The 17731-nt window shown below is 50.8% G+C and overlaps 1 protein-coding gene across 1 annotated transcript in view; it reads left to right on the top strand.

Annotated features, from left to right (window-relative positions):
• The window catches only part of PPM1A (protein phosphatase, Mg2+/Mn2+ dependent 1A), a 33503-nt gene extending 16208 nt beyond the window's left edge, over positions 1–17295 (top strand). The window contains 6 exon segments of the mRNA XM_001512747.3: positions 5773–6630; positions 8416–8533; positions 13019–13107; positions 13109–13128; positions 14028–14085; positions 15474–17295. Coding sequence (XP_001512797.1) covers positions 5797–6630; positions 8416–8533; positions 13019–13107; positions 13109–13128; positions 14028–14085; positions 15474–15503 — 1149 coding nt within the window. The 5' untranslated portion in view covers positions 5773–5796 and the 3' untranslated portion in view covers positions 15504–17295.
• The last annotated feature ends 436 nt before the right edge of the window (positions 17296–17731 follow it).

The raw sequence follows: 17731 nt of genomic DNA, 5'->3' as shown, positions 1-17731 counted from the left end.
AGGTCACAGGCTTTTGCGGTGGGGAGGATAGTGGTGCTGTCTACAGTGATGGGAAAGACGGGGGAGGACCAGGATTGGGTAGGAAGATAAGGAGTTTCATTTTGGACATGTTTAATTTGAGGTGTCGGCGGGACATCCAGGTATATATGCCTTGAAGGCAGGAGGAAATGTGAGATTGCCGGGAAGGAGAGAAGTCGGGGCCGGAGATGTAAATTTGGGAGTCATCTGCATAGAGATGGCAGCTCTGTGAGGATTTGAGTTCTCCAAGAGAATGGTGGTAGAGGGGGAATAGAAGGGGACCAAGAACTGAGCCTTGAGAGGGACCCCCTACTATCAGAGGGTGGGATGCAGAGGACAAGCCAGCAAACGAGGCTGAGAAGGAGCTCTCAGAGTTTGGTGGAGAACCAAGAGCGGATAGTGTCAGTGAATACAAGGTTGGATCAGGCTTTAAGGCGAAGAGGGTGCTGTACGGTGTCAAAGGCGGCCGAGAGATCCAGGAGGATTAGAATGGAGTAGCGGCCATCAGATTTGGCGAGAAGGTCGTGAGTTACCGTCGAGAGGACTGTTTCTGTGGAGGGTAGGGGGCTGAAGTCAGATCGGAGGGGATAGAGGGGAGAATTGGAGGGTAGGAAGTGGAGAGAGCACGTATAAACAACTCTCTCAAAAAGTTTGGAGAGAAACGGTAGGAGGGAGATGGCCATAACTGGAAGGAGCCTTGGGGGTCAAGGGAGGATTATTTTAGGATAGGGGAGACATAAACAGGATAGGGGATACATAAGCAGGATTCAAGGACCAACTAGCAGGATTTGGCAGTAGGTTGACTGCGTGTTGAAAGGCAGCAACGAGCTGAAGTTGACACTGAGCTTACAGGCTTCTGGGGCGGGGAGGACAGTGACGTTTTGACGGAGATGGGAAAGATGGATGGCTCCATTTTAGGCTCATTGAGTTGGGGTTGCCGGTGGGACATCCAAGCAGAGATGCCCCGGAGACAAGAAGAGTTGGGAGATTGCAGGTCAGATGAAAGCTCAGGGCAGGGGAGATGGATGTGGAAATTGGCTCTACGTCAGAGGGTACCCGAAGCCACGTGAGCTGGATCACCTTCCCGAGGGAGTGACAGAGGGAGAGCCTGGCGGAGGAGGATTTTAGGAGGGGAGGGAAGTGTTGTGTCAATATCGACTTTGGGGGGACGTAAGGGGGTGGAAGGGAATCCTTGTTTGGGGTAAGGTGCAAGTCGTGTCTGGTCCAGGGATGAGAATAGTGTGAGAGAGGGACGATTCAAAGATTTGCTTGGAAGGAGCCTCAAGTGCGAGCTCTCCCCACCTTCAAACCTTCATCTTTAAGGTCACATCTCCTCCATAAGACCTTCCTCTCTTACCCACCTCACTCTCTCTTCTGTGTCGATCTATAACCTTTGACATTTGATATTCACCCCACCCCAGCCCCGCAGCACTTATGTACATGTCTTTAAATTGTATATTTTAAATTGCTTATTCGTGTTAACGTCCGTCTCCCACTGTAGACCTCAAGCTCGTTACGGGCAGGGAACATTTCTGGTAATTCTGTTATACTGTACTCTCCCAAGCACTTAGTACAATGGTCTGCACATAGTAAGCTCTCAGTAAATGTGGTTGATTGATGGGAATGTTGCTGGGGAAAGGAGCACGTGGTTCTGGTTTCGGGTGCTTCCCACATGTAATGATCGGCAGTGGACAAGTTCCTGGGAGGGGATCACGTGCTCCAAGCAGGGTTTTTGAAAGTCATCGAATCCAAATTGTTCTTGTTTTGATTTTCAAGAAAAGGACTCGATCCGCTCTAACCTAAAATATTAATGCTGCCCTGTTTCAAGGAGCTCCTTAAGTGTTCTCACTTACCTTGGCTGTATTTCTGAAAAGACATGAAAGACACAGACAGACACACACACTGCTGTTTTTCGAATTCATAGGTTATGATACTGCCAGCGGTAACATTTTCATCAGTGTGGCCGATCCCACCCGTGCTAGGCCCGGGTTAAGACGGGTCCCCTGTTGTGCTGGCAAGCTTTGGTATGCAGCACCAGAAACCATTTTGGGCTGTGCCTCCTTCTGCCACGACCCTTCAGGAGCTTCTGTGCAGAGTCACCACTGGAAAGAGAGGATCATCTGCCTATTGCCGTGGTCTCCCCCACACACGTGTGGTGGCCACACTCTCCGTGTCTGTAGAGGGTTTTCGTCAACCCCCTCCTCTCCGGGCTTCTTTCTGGCAGGGGTGTTTCAGGCCAGGAGCTGTTGAGCTGCTTTGCTTTTTTGTTGCGGGTTTTTCTGTTTTGTTTTTAATGGTATTTAAGTGCTTACTATGTGCCAAGGACTGTAGAAAGTGCTGGTGGAGTAGCTACGAGTTCCTCAGGTTGGACACAGGCCATGTCCCATAAGGGGTTCACAGTCTTAATCCCCATTTTACAGATGAGGTAAATGAGGCCAAAAGAAGGGAAGTGACTTGTCCAAAGTCACACAGCAGACAAGTAGTGGAGCCGGGCTTAGAGTCCAGGTCCTTTTGTCTCCCAGAATCATGCTTTTTCCACTAGGCCATGCCGCTTCTCCTGTTGAAGGGAGCAAACATCTGTGCAGCGGAGTCCCGGTCAGGGTTTCAGTGTTTGTGATGCCGTTTGCCCCTCGCCACTGGGGATGACCCAGAGGGGATGTGGTTGGAGTTGCCCCCGGGACCTTGACTTACTTCAGTCCTGAACTGGACTCTTATTTGGACGGCCGCAGATCGGCCACATCACGGGCCATCCGTGCCCTTCCCGTAGAGGGGGAAGAGGGGAGAGCCGAGACGCCAGGCCCAAGGGATGCCAGCCTCTGTGCCTCTCTACAGGCGGGAGGGAAGACTTTGGCCCTCGCGTGCCCCACGTCAGCTGTCTGTGTGTAGACAGCCGGAGGGGAGACTCGGTGGCCTTTGTTGGCGGCTTCAGCGACAAGAGCCGCGCCGTAGAGGCTGGGAAAATCTCGGCCGGAGCAGGCCGCATGAGCAGCTGACCCGGTGGCGCCGTGCAGCCAAAAATCCAACCCAGTTTACACAGGGGCATCTTTTTGGTTTTCTTCTTCCCCTTCCACACCCTCCTCCCCAACCCCGGGCCTTTCTGGTTTTCCGGTTCGCCCATCTTTGTTCCAGAAAACAGCGAGCACATTGTTCTTGCCCAGCCCCGGCTGCATCTACTGCCCCAGCGCCACCCAGAAGAGAGAATTCCAGAGCCGAGCGCTGCTCCTGGTGGCCTCCGGAGGGGTTCGGCTGGGTGCTAGGGATTCCCGGTTCCTCACTTGCCTCCAGGGTGACAGTGTTTTCCGGCAAGTGGGTCTTCGGGCCCAAGTCACCCACAGCTGCTCGTTCACAGTCTCCCAGGGACTGGAAATGTGCTCCAGCTTCAGCATCCCTGCAGCCGTTATCACGAGGCCCGAGTTGAACGGGCCCGACCCACTACCCCGCTCTGGGTAGCCAGTCAGGCTGTCAGCCAGTCAGACAGGAGCCTTGGACTCTTAACCCTTCCACCGAGCCACTGGCGGCGTGGTTTTGGATCGCTCCCTCCTCGGCACCTGTGATGCAGTTTTCTGGGTCTGCAGGTCCCAAGGCAGGCAGGCCCCCGAGATAGTAATAACCGCGGTATTGGTTCAATGCTTACTGTGTGCCGTGCACTCCGCTAGGCCCTGGGGTAGAAACAAGCCGATCGGGTCGGACCCAGTCGGTGAGGCGGTCCCGCTCCCTGTCGTCTGCTCCGGACCCCGAGGGGCTGCAGAGCAGCGTGACGCATTGCCTGTTTTGCTGCAAGATGGCAGGGGCAGGCAGCCGTGCCGGCATTTTGTCGCGAAGGGCTGGAGGCTTAGAGCAGTATTCCGGAGCCATTGGCGTTCCGGTGAGCCGGCATAATCCAGGAGTCGGAGATGGGGGGAGGCGGCGGGGGGGCCGGGAGCCTGCTCAGTGGAGCTTTCATTGAACACTTGCACATATGGTGAACGTGGCAGGGAGAGAGCTGGGGCTGGGCTCCTAGAGGATGACCGGTCCATTGGGTCTGTGATTGGGGGGTGGGGGAGATGGTTGGTGAGCCTCTCTCCCCGCGCTGAGGGTGGGCCACGAAGCGGAAGCCTGTTGCTAGAGAGCGGGAGCGTGAGAAGGGTCAAAGGCCTTTGCCCGGAGCAGGTAAAGGCCTTGTCCGAGAGGGCAGCGGGACGTGCCAGAAGGAAGCCCCGCGACCAGACGAGTCCAGCAGCTAAACCTGGCGTGAGCAAGATGTTAAAATCGGGTTTAGTCATGGACTTCCCCAGCACCTGATCACCGATAAACACTGCCCCTTGACCTCACAACCCCGACAGCGTCTCGCCTGGTTCCGGGACTTTGTCCCGTCTGCCCTTTGGTCCAGTGTCTCCGTCTAGTATCCTGTGGTCCCAGGGGTGGCTCTCTGCTACCCGACTAGTCTCCGGGCTCTGGCCGGGCATCCCGGCACTCAGCCCCTTGGGGAGGGGGGTGTTCTCGTGGTGGATCTTCTGGGGAGTTGCTCAGCGACGTGGTTGGTTGGCCCAGTGGCTTTCTTCTCTCTCTCCCCTCCTTCCCCCGTGTACCTGGGCAGGGTGCCCATGTGTTTCAAGGTCTTTGGCAAAGACAGAAGCCTTTGCCACTTAGTTCTCATTGACCTCTAAGGCCAAGGGGGAGCAGATTCCTTCAAAGCCTCCATCTCTCCCATCCCTCCCTTCCTCCTGCCCTCCTCCCGCCCCACCTGAGTATCCTACAGCTGAGGACACTTGCCACCTTGCTTTTCTGCTTCTGGCTCACTTGGTGCCAGGTTCCGGGTCGTGCCCAGCGTGGGCAAGGAGCCCAGGAAATGCCGGCTGCCTGCCACCCGTCTTTTATCGCTCAAGTGCCTCTCTGTCCCCTGGGGCTGGTCTTGGCCCAGCCGGGCTGGAGGTCTCTCCCACCTGGTCAAGGGGTGCTGGGGACCCTCCTGCCCAATGGGCTGTGAGAAGCAGCAATCCATGTCCACCTCTTTGTCCACAGAGTTGCTGGGAGTTGAAGACAAGCCCCAGGGAGAAGATGCACTTAGTGGATAGCCTATTGAGTAGATCTCTGGTTGCTGAGGAGAGTTTTCATGGCCTTTCCAGTTTGGAGCAGATTTATCTTCTCCCAAATTTGTCTTGCCCGTGATGTTTACAAAAAAAAATTCTCCTTGTGGCAGTAACTCATCTGGACTATGTATTCTTTCCTCTGTGCACTCGCACACACATACACTATCTCTCTCTTTTGCATGTCTTCTTGGATGAGGGCCCTCCGAGCAGTCACCTGCATACACAAAACCAATTACTTTGTATCAAATGGTGTCAATCTTAAAAAAAAAAAATCTAGACACCGCACTGGATACCATTTCCTTCAGCCGTGACTGGGCGTAGGGCGAGTCGAGAGCTTTAATGTAGTGGAAACCAGCCTGGGGCTAGGTAAATCCCCGGTAACGTCATCAACCTTTGGAATTGAATGGGGCCGGGGGAGGGAACTCAGGCTGCACTCTAGACTGTAAGCTCACTGTGGGCAGGGAATGTGTCGGTTGTATGGCACTCTCCCAAGCATTTAGTACAGTGCTCTGCACACAGTGGTCAATAAATTCGATCAACTGACTCTCACCTCAGTCTGCAGTTATGGTTTGGCAAGATCCCCGCTGGGCCCGTGTGCGTCTCGGGCGGGGCCGCCCGAGGGTCGAGTTCCGAGCAGCGGTTCGCGGGGCCGACACCTTAACCGGACTCTGCCTTCCCTCCTCAGGGCTAAAGCATCAAGACCTACATAATGGGAGCATTTTTAGACAAGCCAAAGATGGAGAAACATAATGCCCAGGGCCAGGGCAACGGGCTGCGGTATGGGCTGAGCAGCATGCAGGGGTGGCGAGTGGAGATGGAGGACGCGCACACGGCCGTGATCGGTTTGCCCAGCGGACTGGACGGGTGGTCTTTCTTTGCCGTCTACGACGGGCACGCCGGCTCCCAGGTAGCCAAGTACTGCTGCGAGCACTTGTTAGACCACATCACCAGTAACCAGGATTTTCGAGGAGCCGACGGGCCGCCGTCCGTGGAGAGCGTCAAGAACGGGATCCGGACGGGCTTCCTGCAGATTGACGAACACATGCGCGTGATCTCGGAGAAGAAGCACGGTGCCGACCGGAGCGGCTCGACCGCGGTGGGGGTCATGATTTCTCCCCAGCATACTTATTTCATCAACTGTGGAGACTCCCGCGGGTTGCTTTGTAGGAACAGGAAGGTTCATTTCTTCACCCAAGACCACAAACCCAGCAACCCCCTGGAGAAGGAGCGCATCCAGAACGCGGGTGGCTCGGTCATGATCCAGCGTGTGAACGGCTCTCTCGCCGTGTCGCGGGCACTGGGGGACTTTGATTACAAATGCGTCCACGGGAAAGGGCCGACGGAGCAGCTGGTCTCCCCGGAACCCGAAGTGTGCGAGATCGAGCGGTCGGAAGACGACGACCAGTTCATCATCCTCGCTTGTGACGGGATCTGGGACGTCATGGGCAACGAGGAGCTCTGCGACTTCGTGCGGTCCCGGCTCGAGGTGACCGACGACCTGGAGAGAGTTTGCAACGAAATCGTCGACACCTGCCTGTACAAGGTAGCTGGGCCATTAGCGGGTGCCCAGGGGTTTGTCGGAGAGAGACGCCGTCCCTCTCCACCCCGCGGGTCCGGGTTTAGTACTCTCTGGGCCGGGCTTACCCGACCTTGGCATCGCGCTGCCAGTTATTCCTCATCTAGAAGTGTCGTCGTGCCAGCTGCGGGTTTTGGGGGCAGGAAGTGGGCCTGGAGGCAGTGGGTTAGGGCGGAATCGCTCTACTTGGGCTCCTCGCTGGAGTCGCTGCTCGTTGGTCTCTGTGCAGCGGTTTAACCCGCTGTTTTTATCTGCCAAAATTTCCACAGTTGGCACCACTGAAGTACTGCTCCCTAAACCTTGCCTGAGTAGTTGCAGAGAGCATGGGCAAAACTTCCAATTCTAAAAATAACTTTTTTGTGGGGTTTTTTATTTGGGTTTTTTGGGGATTGGGTTTTTACTTTTTTGGACTGTCCTGATTTAAAACTTTTTGTCTGTGCTTTTTACGGTGATTCCGCGAAATAATCATTTCCAAATATTCCATGTTTTTCGTGCAAGCCAGCAGGTGTTCACAAAGAATTGCGATGCAGATAATTAGGATGTCTTCTTACGAGCAAGTGTAGGGAATTTTCCTTAAGAGCTCTGATCTTACTATTCCTGTTTTCTTTTAGCGTGCAAGAGGTATTAGGTTCTTTTTTTAAAAAAAAAAAAAAAAAACAAAACCTTCCAGAGTACTCAGCACACTTTTCATCAAAAGGTTAAAGTGTTGCATAATTTGGCCGTAGTAGAGGTAGAATTTATTGAGCACCCACTTCGTGTGGTACGCTGTACTGGGTGCTTTGGAAATACTAAATGATAAAGTGTCACGATTTCTGCCCACAAGGAGCTTACACTCTTATGCGGGGAGACAAAAATGTTTACAGCACTGTCAAAATAAACTGAATGGACATATATACAGAGCTCCAAAATATTAAAACTTCAAACTTTTCAACACAGCCTAATTGCCCAGAATTGAGGAAGTCTGCCCCTGAAGAATAAACAGACTTGCAAATGGGCCAAATTAAGGCAGATGTCTCTCTGCCTTAATTTTGTCTCTTTACTGCCTGGATTTATTTTGGAAAACACTGACCCTAATACATGTTTAGCCAGTAGTATTTTACAAAGTTATTCAGCTGCTTTCCTTAAGCTTCATCCTTCACACCCTGCCCTTTGAGCTTGAGTTGCAGAAACCATTTTTTCCATTGAGACTATATTGTAGTTTTCAGGTAATCAATAATTGGCTTTAAAAAAAAAAGATATTGCCCATCAAGTTGGGGGGCCCCTAAGAGTGGATGGTAACAAGCACCTCTGTGTTCCTTTACACGCTGAAATATTTAAGGGCCTTGCAAAGATCAATACACTCAAACCAGTATTAACAGACTGTGGCTGTTCTTTCTGTCCTTCGCCTTTGATCTGTTTTCCACTGTGAATATCGCTCCTTTTACTGTCGTATTTGAATTCTTCACCTTTGGGGGATTAATACTTCTCACCCAATGAGCCAGCTCTAAGATGCTGCTGTCCTGTTGCCCATGAGTTTTCATTTCAAAGAGCGGTGAGTTAAGAGCTTGTGTTCTGTGTCTCTGTCTCCCCCTTCTTTCTCTCTCTCTTTCTTCCTCTCTCTCTCATAGCGTATTGCATTGCTACAGCAGTAAAAAGTTGGCTGGGTTTGGAAAGAGCCACGTGTGGGTGGAGTAGAGGGGTGAGAGTTGAGGGGAGTGAAGGTATTACTCCCCGTAGACCAGGATATTTTCTCAAACTGTTTTCTCCCACCAGGGAAGCCGAGACAACATGAGCGTGATACTGATCTGTTTTCCGAATGCACCGAAGGTATTGCCAGAGGCCGTGAAGAGGGAGGCAGAGTTGGACAAGTACCTGGAAAGCAGAGTAGAAGGTGGATCTTTTAAAAAAAAATAAGTAACGAGATTTGAGAAACCCCTCCCCCCCACCCCGAGCAGTCCAGCTCTTAACACGCTAGCTAGCTTTTAATAAATTTCTGAAGTGCCATCGATTGGACATCTAGTGTGCATCTGTGGAAAAGGCCCTGTTTGTAGTAGCCCTCTGGGGTTGGGACGCACTAAAGCCCCGTTAGGGAGACAGCCACGACCCGAAAAGTGGCTCAGGTAACGAGAAAGAGGCTAAAGGGAGTTGTGGCAAGCTCGCTACTGGGCGTGACTCCGTGCCAGTCAAACCTGGCTGCGGTTGCGAATTCACTACAGCACAGTAGCTCCGTCGTGAAGATGATAAGCCGAGTACCGGTTCTCTGCGGAAAGTCGTATGGGCACTGTTAGGATTTTGGGGTGTCTCAGGTGATGGCGTGATCACCTGAGAGGCATAGATTGGTTTCGAAGCCCTAGTATTATCTGCAAGTGCCACTGCATTTTTAAAAACATCAGCATTCCTATCTTAAAGCGTTTCTTCTGGGCCTACGACCCTAAATCGTAAACGTTTAGACTGAACTACCAGTTCTCGCTTTGCACTGCTATTTCGCTGCCCGTTGCCTCACAAACGGTCGGAAGCCGGAAGCGGGGATCGATTCCGCCCCAGCACCACGGGGGCGCGGGGCCGGCGAGGGGAGGGGAGGCGTTCTCAAACTGCAGATGGCTTCGGCTTAAAACCTGACCGTGAATGAGCTGTTTGGTAACTTGGATTTAGGGCCTTCGGTAGTGGAAAACCCAACTGGTTTCTGAAGACGCCCCTGTTCGCGCCGCACGTGGTAGCTATCTTTAGAGACGCTAATCAACTGCGTAGACGCAGTTTAGTCATGCGTAAACAATGCGACGTGCTCTCAGTAGACTAGCCTTTTAGCATGGTTTTGGTGCTGCAAAAAAGCCATTTTGGATGTGCTCGTCCAAGCCTCTAACCGCACCTCGCGTCCCTTTTATCAGGCTCCGTGACGTCTGCGGCCGGAATGCTGAACGTTCCCTGGTGCACTTTAATTTCTTTGCTTTCGTTTTCCCCTTAATGACGGTCTTGCCTTAACCCAAATCCGCCTGCGTCGGTGCCTCGGTTAGTCGCCGGGCTTGGCCACCCGGAAGGCCCCCCGCCGCTGTCCGGCTGGCCCCTCTCCTCCTCGGGGGTGGTAGTCTGCCAGCCTGCCTGCCCGTTTGCTTGGCGCCTAGCTTTTCGTCGCATGCGGTTTGCCGACATGGCCAGCGGAGCGTTGCCACTCTAACCGGCTGTTTTGACTCCTTGCTTTTGCTCTCCAATGTCCCAAGCGAATCCTAGAATATGAATGTCAAGGACACAGTGACATGAAACTATTCTCGCCCGCGAAAAATACTTAGAATCTCAAACTGCACAGCGCGTATACCTCGAACACCGTAGGCTGATGGCGGCAGCCATGGCATTATTAGAGGTAGAATCGTCTGGAATCTTAAATGTAAGATGCAGGAGATAAAGGGTGAGCGTCTGTTTAGCCGGGAAGCACTTTTTCTCAGAAATAGAAAGGATTGGGGACCCGTTAGGGTAATGCATCATCACTGTTTGCCTTTCAGTCTGTTCCCTGTTCCCAGATGGTCCCGAAATTACCCAAAGATTCAGTTTTAATTTCCCCCCTGTAAGCTGTGCTGTTGATCTTTTTATTTCTTTTTTAAACTGTTCATTATTGACCAGTCAGAGGAACCGTCAGGTGACGGTTTTACGTCGGGACCCGAGATGCGGTCGGGGGAAGCGTTCTTATTGCACTGCGTCTAGCCGCCCCATGTCCGTGGGGAACCTTCTGCTGTTAATTACGTTCATGACACTGTCTGCCAAAGTCGAGCTAATGAAACGGACCTTCTGTGCCTAAATGTTAGGCTCAGCCTAGAGAAGTCTTATGAGCTACCACTTTAAGAAGCTTCGGCTTCGGCACGTTAATAGGACATACGAAAAACCAATTCTCCAGTAATGTCCTCTGGATTGATTAATTTCCCTAGTTCTGCTAGAGGCCCCGGGGCTCGAGGATTGAGCCTACATCCGCCATCCCGGCCGAGCGGGCTTGCTCAGAAAGGGCATCCCCAACCCAAGCAGGAGAGGTGCTCCTTTAACCTTTGCGAATGCAAAATTGCTCCACTAGGTTCTCCCCGAGATCTGAGCTCATGACCGAGGGCCACCCACGATTGCAGTGACCCTCCTGTCCTCAGCTGTCCTTCCTGCCCAATTCACTGTTTCTGGAGCCGCGCTCGTAAGAGGCGAACTGGCCCGATAAGAGAGAGGAGTGCAGGCAAGTGCTTAAATCTCTGAACCCGGCTCAGTGTGTTGGAGCTCTCTCCGAGTGACTCGTAACACCCAATTTTTCTATTTGGGCTGCTCTCTCGGTTGACGGGCCGGCAGTGTGGAGGTCATCGCTGTGACTGGCAGGACAGGCAGGCGTGCTTCGTTGTAGACTTGGGGTTGATGTCAGGTGATCCAGAGCAGGGGAAGTAGTCCTCATTCACCACTAATTAACGCCCACCTTCCCCGGAGCAAGGAATCAGAGGGACACTACTTCAGAAACCCTTTTTTTGTGCTTCTCTTCAATTTGGAAAATTACCAGCTGAGGGGACTACAAAGCGCCCTATAGGGAACTCAAAATTTCCTCCAAATCTCGAGGCTAGTTTTTATATATCTCTATAGATTATGAATATATAGATATAGATATATATTCAAAGAACATGATGTTTTCTGGTTCTTGTAGGATTAAAACATTTAGCCCAATTTATACTGTCAGGGAAGGATACAAGCTGAGTTGAAGCAGAGGTGATTCACTGTGATTTTTTTTTTTTTTTTTTTAAAAAAAGACCTGCCTGAGCCCTGGCAGGGTGGTTATATGCATTACCAATGTTGATTCAGATTGTGTATCTAGTTCTCGACCCAAACACAAATGTATCAACTTAGTGGAGACTGTATGTAAATTGTACTGCAACTTCAGGTTGTGAAATTGTGTAGTTCAGGTAGACACTAAATCCCTTTATTTTTGTATAGCAGAATATCTTAGCGTTAGAACACTATGTAGACTACACTAGATGTTAACAGATGACCTAATAAAGGCACTTGGCAAACCAAATCTGAGATCCTTGCTTTTTGTTCAGGTGGAACAGCGCTAGGGAATCCTGGGCAGTAAGTGGTAGGCGGTAAGACGCCGGCCTTGGCTCTGAAGGAGCAATCTGATCCCCTTTGATGTGTGTTCTTACATCTGGAGATCAGCAGGAGGCCACACCTCCTCTCCTCAACTGTTGCTCCATGATGGAGCAGAAATCATATCTCGAATCCCAAGCTACCGGGTCAGGTTAGCCAAGCGAAAGATGGGCTGTTTTCCAGGACGTTTAGCGGCTTGGATAGGGTCTGGGATGGATCCCGGGAGTGGGTGCTTTCCCTGATGCCCCCTCGCCCCCACCCTGCCCCTGACCACAAGCACGCTGGCCCGTTCTAAACAGGAAGGAAGCCCAGGGGTCCCCGTGACAACACACGCCCTTGCACGGTGACCACTCGGGCCAAGGCTTGCTTAGCCCCCCGGGGGATTTCCTCTCTGGTGGAGTTGCTGTCTGAGGTTTCTGCTGTAATGGGATATTGTCCTGGACAACTGTGCCTCCGGACCACCTTTCTGAATGGGCCGTCTGCCCTCAGCGCTGTGTCAGAGTAAGACAAAGCTTCCCGTGCAGCAAGGAGGAAAGTGGTCTTTCTGAAACAGATGGCCCACCCTCAACTTGCTCTATCCACACCCCATAGGTGAGGCCAGAGAAATGACTCTCTAGATACTTTAAGTGAGCGCCGAGGGTAGCGAAACAAAACCTCCTCTTTTCCACTGCAAGGGATTGCGTGTTCAATATTGTTCCCGGGAGATAATCCGTTTAAAATTGCTTATGAGATGTAAATGCAGTCCGGCTATGTCCTGCGCTTACCACATTCAGCCTTTCTTTAAGGTGCTTTTCTTCCCCCAAAGTGTAGTGCTTCCTTCTTCCGTGGCTACTGACCGAGGGAAGAGTCAGTTGGGGGTAATGTGTTCCTTTACAGGGCTCAGTTCAGTAAACCCGTTGCCGACCAGAGAGGGGAATTGACCTCTCCCCAGATAGATGGCTATTCTTGAGAGTGTGTGTGTGAGTGTGTATGTGTGTGTTTGTGTGTCTGTCTCAGACACATGATGCCCGGTTCTTGAAATGCTCCTGGTCCTGTTGCTATTGCTCTCCTGTTTTGAAATGTACAGATGGCTCATCCGCATCACCCCCACCCCCCGGGAATCTGTGTTTGTTCTTCGGGGAGGGGCGTCTCTCAGAGGACAAGGGGGCACCCTAGTCTTGGGGCACCAACCTAGGAAACCTCCACCGGGTCAACTTTATCTTTGCAAACGTGTAGATTGTTTCGGTCTTTTTCAAGTTTAAATGTGGGCAGCACTTACCAAAAAAGTACTTCTGATTCCCAGAAATCATAAAGAAGCAGGGGGAAGGCGTTCCAGACTTAGTCCACGTGATGCGGACGCTAGCCACGGAGAGCATCCCAAACCTCCCGCCGGGGGGGGGAACTGGCCAGCAAGTAAGTGGGGTCGGCGTGGCGTCGGCGGGCTGTGGCTGGGCACCCGAGCGAGGGGCAAGGCTACTGCTCACAACTAAGCTGCCAATGTGGGATCTCTCTCCACTCCCCATGACTGTGAGCTTGTTGTAGGCAGGGAACGTGTCTACCGGCTCCATTATATTGTACTCTCCCAAGTACAGTGCTCTGCGCGCAATGGATTGATTGGATCCACTCACCACTGCCAAACACAGATTAGGACCCTCAGGGCCTGTCTCAAACCATTTCTTCCATTTCTTAAAGCTCTGGCCTCCCAAATTAGATACCCTTCCTGGTGGTGAGAAGGAGCCTTTTATCCTCTGAGCACCTGGTCACTTCTGACAGCCCAGCCCCTTAGAGCAGACAAGCTGTGGGGCTAAACCGTGGCCCGGTGACACGTCACTAGCTCCCCACCCGCTCTGAGCTCAGCAGCCGAGACAGAATGTGGGTAGAATCCTCCATTCCAAAGCAAATCAAAGCCATCTCTCTCAATATGCTGCATAAAAGGTCCTCAGCATCTAAAAATGTCAATCTCCTCTTTACTGAAAGTAATATCCAAGCCAAAAGGATGCCCTAAAAGTTCTGTGAGGGCAGAGGACTTGGGATTTCTTCACTCTAACGATAAGGGCTCACTAGGCAAGGTACTCTGTCTAATGGCTCGGTGCGGGAAGGGGTAGAGGATCCTGACTGTTGGCAGTCCGTGGTGGAAGCACACGAGGGGACTAGAAAGAGCCCGGTCAGGCTTGGGGACGGAGAAGTAGGAGGGAGCTCCCTGGGGTCGAGGCGAGGGTCTGCTCCCTGGCACTGGATGCTAACTGGCCAGAAACCACAGCTGGTGCCCAACCCGAGCCTTGGAATCTTATCCATCTTTGACTTTGTTTCAGGCGCAGTGTGATTGAAGCCGTTTACAATCGATTGAATCCCTACCGAAACGATGACACTGTAAGTGGCCCTTCCTCTTCCCCTTCTGTCTCCAAAGTGCACTTCACCCCTCCTCCCCTCTGCTTGCTGGAGCAGTGTGGTTCACCTCACCCCTCCTCACTTGTCCTCGCCTGTGCGCGCGCGGTCTCTCGCTCGCTGTCGTGCCGGCTCCACGTATCAAGGCCGTGGTCGGGGTCACCTCTGTGAGGAAAGACACCAACCCATGACCCGTTTCTTGGGGACTGTAGGCAACCTCAGATTCTTCTCAGTTAAGATTTGTGGCGGGGAAGGGACACCCCACTAATCTCCACGAGGTAGAGCCTGGTCAGCCTGAGCCTGTTTAGGCACCGATGGTGCGGAGGTGTCACCCCCAACCTGTCTGGGTCTGGGAGGATCTCCCCAAGCCTGTAAAGTTCATCCACCACCTAACCCCTGCCTGGAAAGCATTCAGTTGGAGCACCTCTAATTCCTCAGCCTTTACGTGGCCCAACAAGGTTCCACAGGGTTATTCTCCCATTCCTGTTCTTCCTCTCCCAAGATTACTCTCCCATTCTCTACTTCTTGTAATCTACGCAAACAGTAACACTGATGTTCATGCTAGTAAATTTTGGCATTGCGGTGTTGCCCTGGGAGATTCTGCAAGTTACCTTCCTATTTTAGTTTCCTGTAATAGAATGCATTTCTCCTGGGAACTTGACCAAAGTGGTTTCCACAATGGTTAGCACAGGGCCCCTAACCATACTAACTTTATCGATGAGGAAGTCTGTTTCAACTGAGGCTTATTTAAAAGTGGAGCTAGGAAGATAAATCTCTGAAGTTGAGTTGAATGTTGGGCCGGGGTCAGCTTGATTTGGTTTTGCAACGGAATTGCCTGGACAACTCACCCCATTTGAAGTAAAACACTTTCAGCCTGCGTCCCTGGGATATGAGTTGTTGTTCGTTGTTGTTTGGTTTTTTTTGTTTTGTTTCTTTTTAGTACACGTAGCAAGGTTCCTCAGTGAACGTGTGTCGTCTGCCTAGCAATCTGCCGAGAGTCGGCCCAGGCAAAGTCAGGGTGGAGTTTGGGTTGGGGCGGTGGTTGGGGGGGGTCTCCAGAGACAACCCGCACCATCGCCAGCCCTCACTTTGCCTGTCGCCGGGCTCAGAGTTCCGCGGTCCAACGGATCATCCTCTTAACGCCTTTACAGACTGACCTTTTTCACAAATGACCTCTCCTGACCACAGTACAGACTGAAAAAGCTTGGGGACCAGACTAGAATATCTCCTAAAACCCCACATTTTTTTTTCCACCCTCTTCAGTCTGGGATTATCCAGAAATTGCTGAAATCGATGCCACTCCAGACTTTAAAGGGTTCCTCTTTTTCTCCTTCTCCTCTTCCTCCTCCTCCTCCTCCTTCTTGTTTATAAAGGACTCTGCATCAACTGATGACATGTGGTAAAACTGCCCGTCACCCGTGGAGTTTTTCTTCATCCTCCAAATGAGAGGCTCCATCCAACTTCATTGAACCCTCTTAACCTCCGCCGTCAGCCGTGTTAAGAGAAGGGGATGTAATGTTGGGGAGTGTGACGACACCCGAGAACTACAGCAGTGCAACAACTGGCCCAGAACTGAGTCCTTTTTTTTTTTTTTTTGTAAAATTGAGATTTATGTAAACGTGATTTCAAACCATAATCCATGTTGTGAATCAGACTCCAGCAATTTTTGTTGTATGATTTTGTTTTTGTTTTTTTTTTGTAAAGTGCAATTGTCCTTGTACAAAATGCTCATATTTAATTATGAACCGCTTTAAATCACTATCAAAGTTATAAGAAAACGTTTGGCTTGTTGTGTGATGCAACAGAATATATTGCCCTTTAAATTCGTGTTGTGGTTTGGATTTGGGGTGGGGCAGAGGGAAGGAGCAGCACCAGGTAGATGCTCAAAGCGCACACGATTATGAAGACGTAGATCATTTCACAGTCCGACCGAGACGAACCCCGAGACGTTATTTCTCCAGACTGTCCCCGTTCACGGGCCCCGGCTCCCCCCGGGTTCCCCCCCCACCCCGAGGGCCTTCCCTTGTGCCGGTGGCCGCCGCTCTCCGTTGCAGCATCTACCCGAGGAGGGCGGTCTGGGGGCTCGGACGCCTTGACTCACTGCACCTCTTTTACACGTCCTTCCATTCAGTTACTAATCGAGGACGGGGAGGATGACCCGCTTCCCCGTAGAGTAGGGGTCTGCAGCATTTTTACTCGTGATTGGCCGGGCCTGCTGCTGCTGTTCCTAGTTAAATATTCTGAATTCCATTTTATCAATAAAGCTTGATTTAACAAACAAGAAACTTAATCATGTGTATGTAATTCCTCTTTCTTATTTTCCCCCCCTCCCCCTTCTCTCTCTCTCTCTCACTCTCTCACTCTCTCACTCTCTTCCTCTCTTCTAAAATGCCATGCCATTACTAGGAGAGATTGATTTTATATATTGGTATTCTTCCTCACTGGAAGACCGTTTCCCAGTGGACGCCATTGCTACCCCTGGCATGGGTGGGTGGCTGGGCTCCCCTCCTGATAAGGGCTGGAGAGAATTCCAGCTTCTGTTATTCCTTAGCCATTTGTAAAAATGAGGGTGTTTCAGGTTGCCTATTTTTCATTGATGGGCATCAGCTTAAACCTGACTACTACTGAATGAAAAGTCTTTAGGCCTGGCAGAGTTCCACTTTATGGCATGCTTGTGTGTGTATGTGTGCCCCACTTTAGAAAAACCGGAAGTGTTTGCAATATGAAACTTAGTATTTCGGCAACATTTAACTGTGGCTGGTTAAAATTTTTCCAAAAGTTAAACAATTGCAGACATTGACATGAAATCATTAGTTTTTATTAGGCTTAATTCTCTCTGTGTGCTTATGAAAAGTCCGTTTTTAAACTAACCAAGTTGCAAAACTACTGTTTTCTGCCCTTTTGTATCCTTGTCTCTTTAGGTGGAGGTTATTTGTGTGTTCTTAGTTTGTAGCTTAATCACTCAGCAAGCAGATTCCCCCCAAGGCAAGTTCTTAAATATAAGATGATCGTTCTTCCATTAATTCAGAATGAAAACTTGGCCATTAAAAATATTGTTATAATATGTTTGCTACTTTTGTTTTTTTCCTGATTTTAAAATATACACATTTGTATACGTACTCTGAAAATTGATGGAGGGTTTGGGAATAGTGGGGAAGAACATTAAAAGTATCGCCAATTTAAGTAAAGTGTAAACCAGCAAAACTATTTCTTTATCCCTCTTGTTTCTAGTGTGATTGATTGTAATTTTGTTGTGTTTTTCACTCTGTACCTTCCTTGAGTGGGAATGAAGAAAAACATGAGCTTTAGCAGTACTTATAAAGTTTATACCAATTTTTGGTTTGAGCCAGTTTCCTTTCTACCTTCCGATGGAGGCTTAATGCTAATTGTCTTATGAACTATACCGTCTTAAGCAATGGTTTTGCCGGCCCTAAGTAACGTGAACTTCATAGCAGTGCCCCGAGGACCAAAAGGCTACCAGGTGGGCTAGTGCGGAAAGCTAAGCTTCTGGGAACAAGGCAGATTCACCTTGCATCTTCCATGTAAGCTGTCAATCAGTCGGCGGTATTTATTGAGCACTGACTTTGTGGAGAGCACTGTAGTAAGTGCTTGAGAAAGCATGATGCAACAG

Source organism: Ornithorhynchus anatinus, chromosome 14, assembly GCF_004115215.2.
Source record: "Ornithorhynchus anatinus isolate Pmale09 chromosome 14, mOrnAna1.pri.v4, whole genome shotgun sequence".
NCBI lineage: Eukaryota > Metazoa > Chordata > Mammalia > Monotremata > Ornithorhynchidae > Ornithorhynchus > Ornithorhynchus anatinus.
The sequence above is the reverse complement of the archived record's forward strand: the minus strand, read 5'-3'. Positions and strand labels throughout refer to the sequence as shown.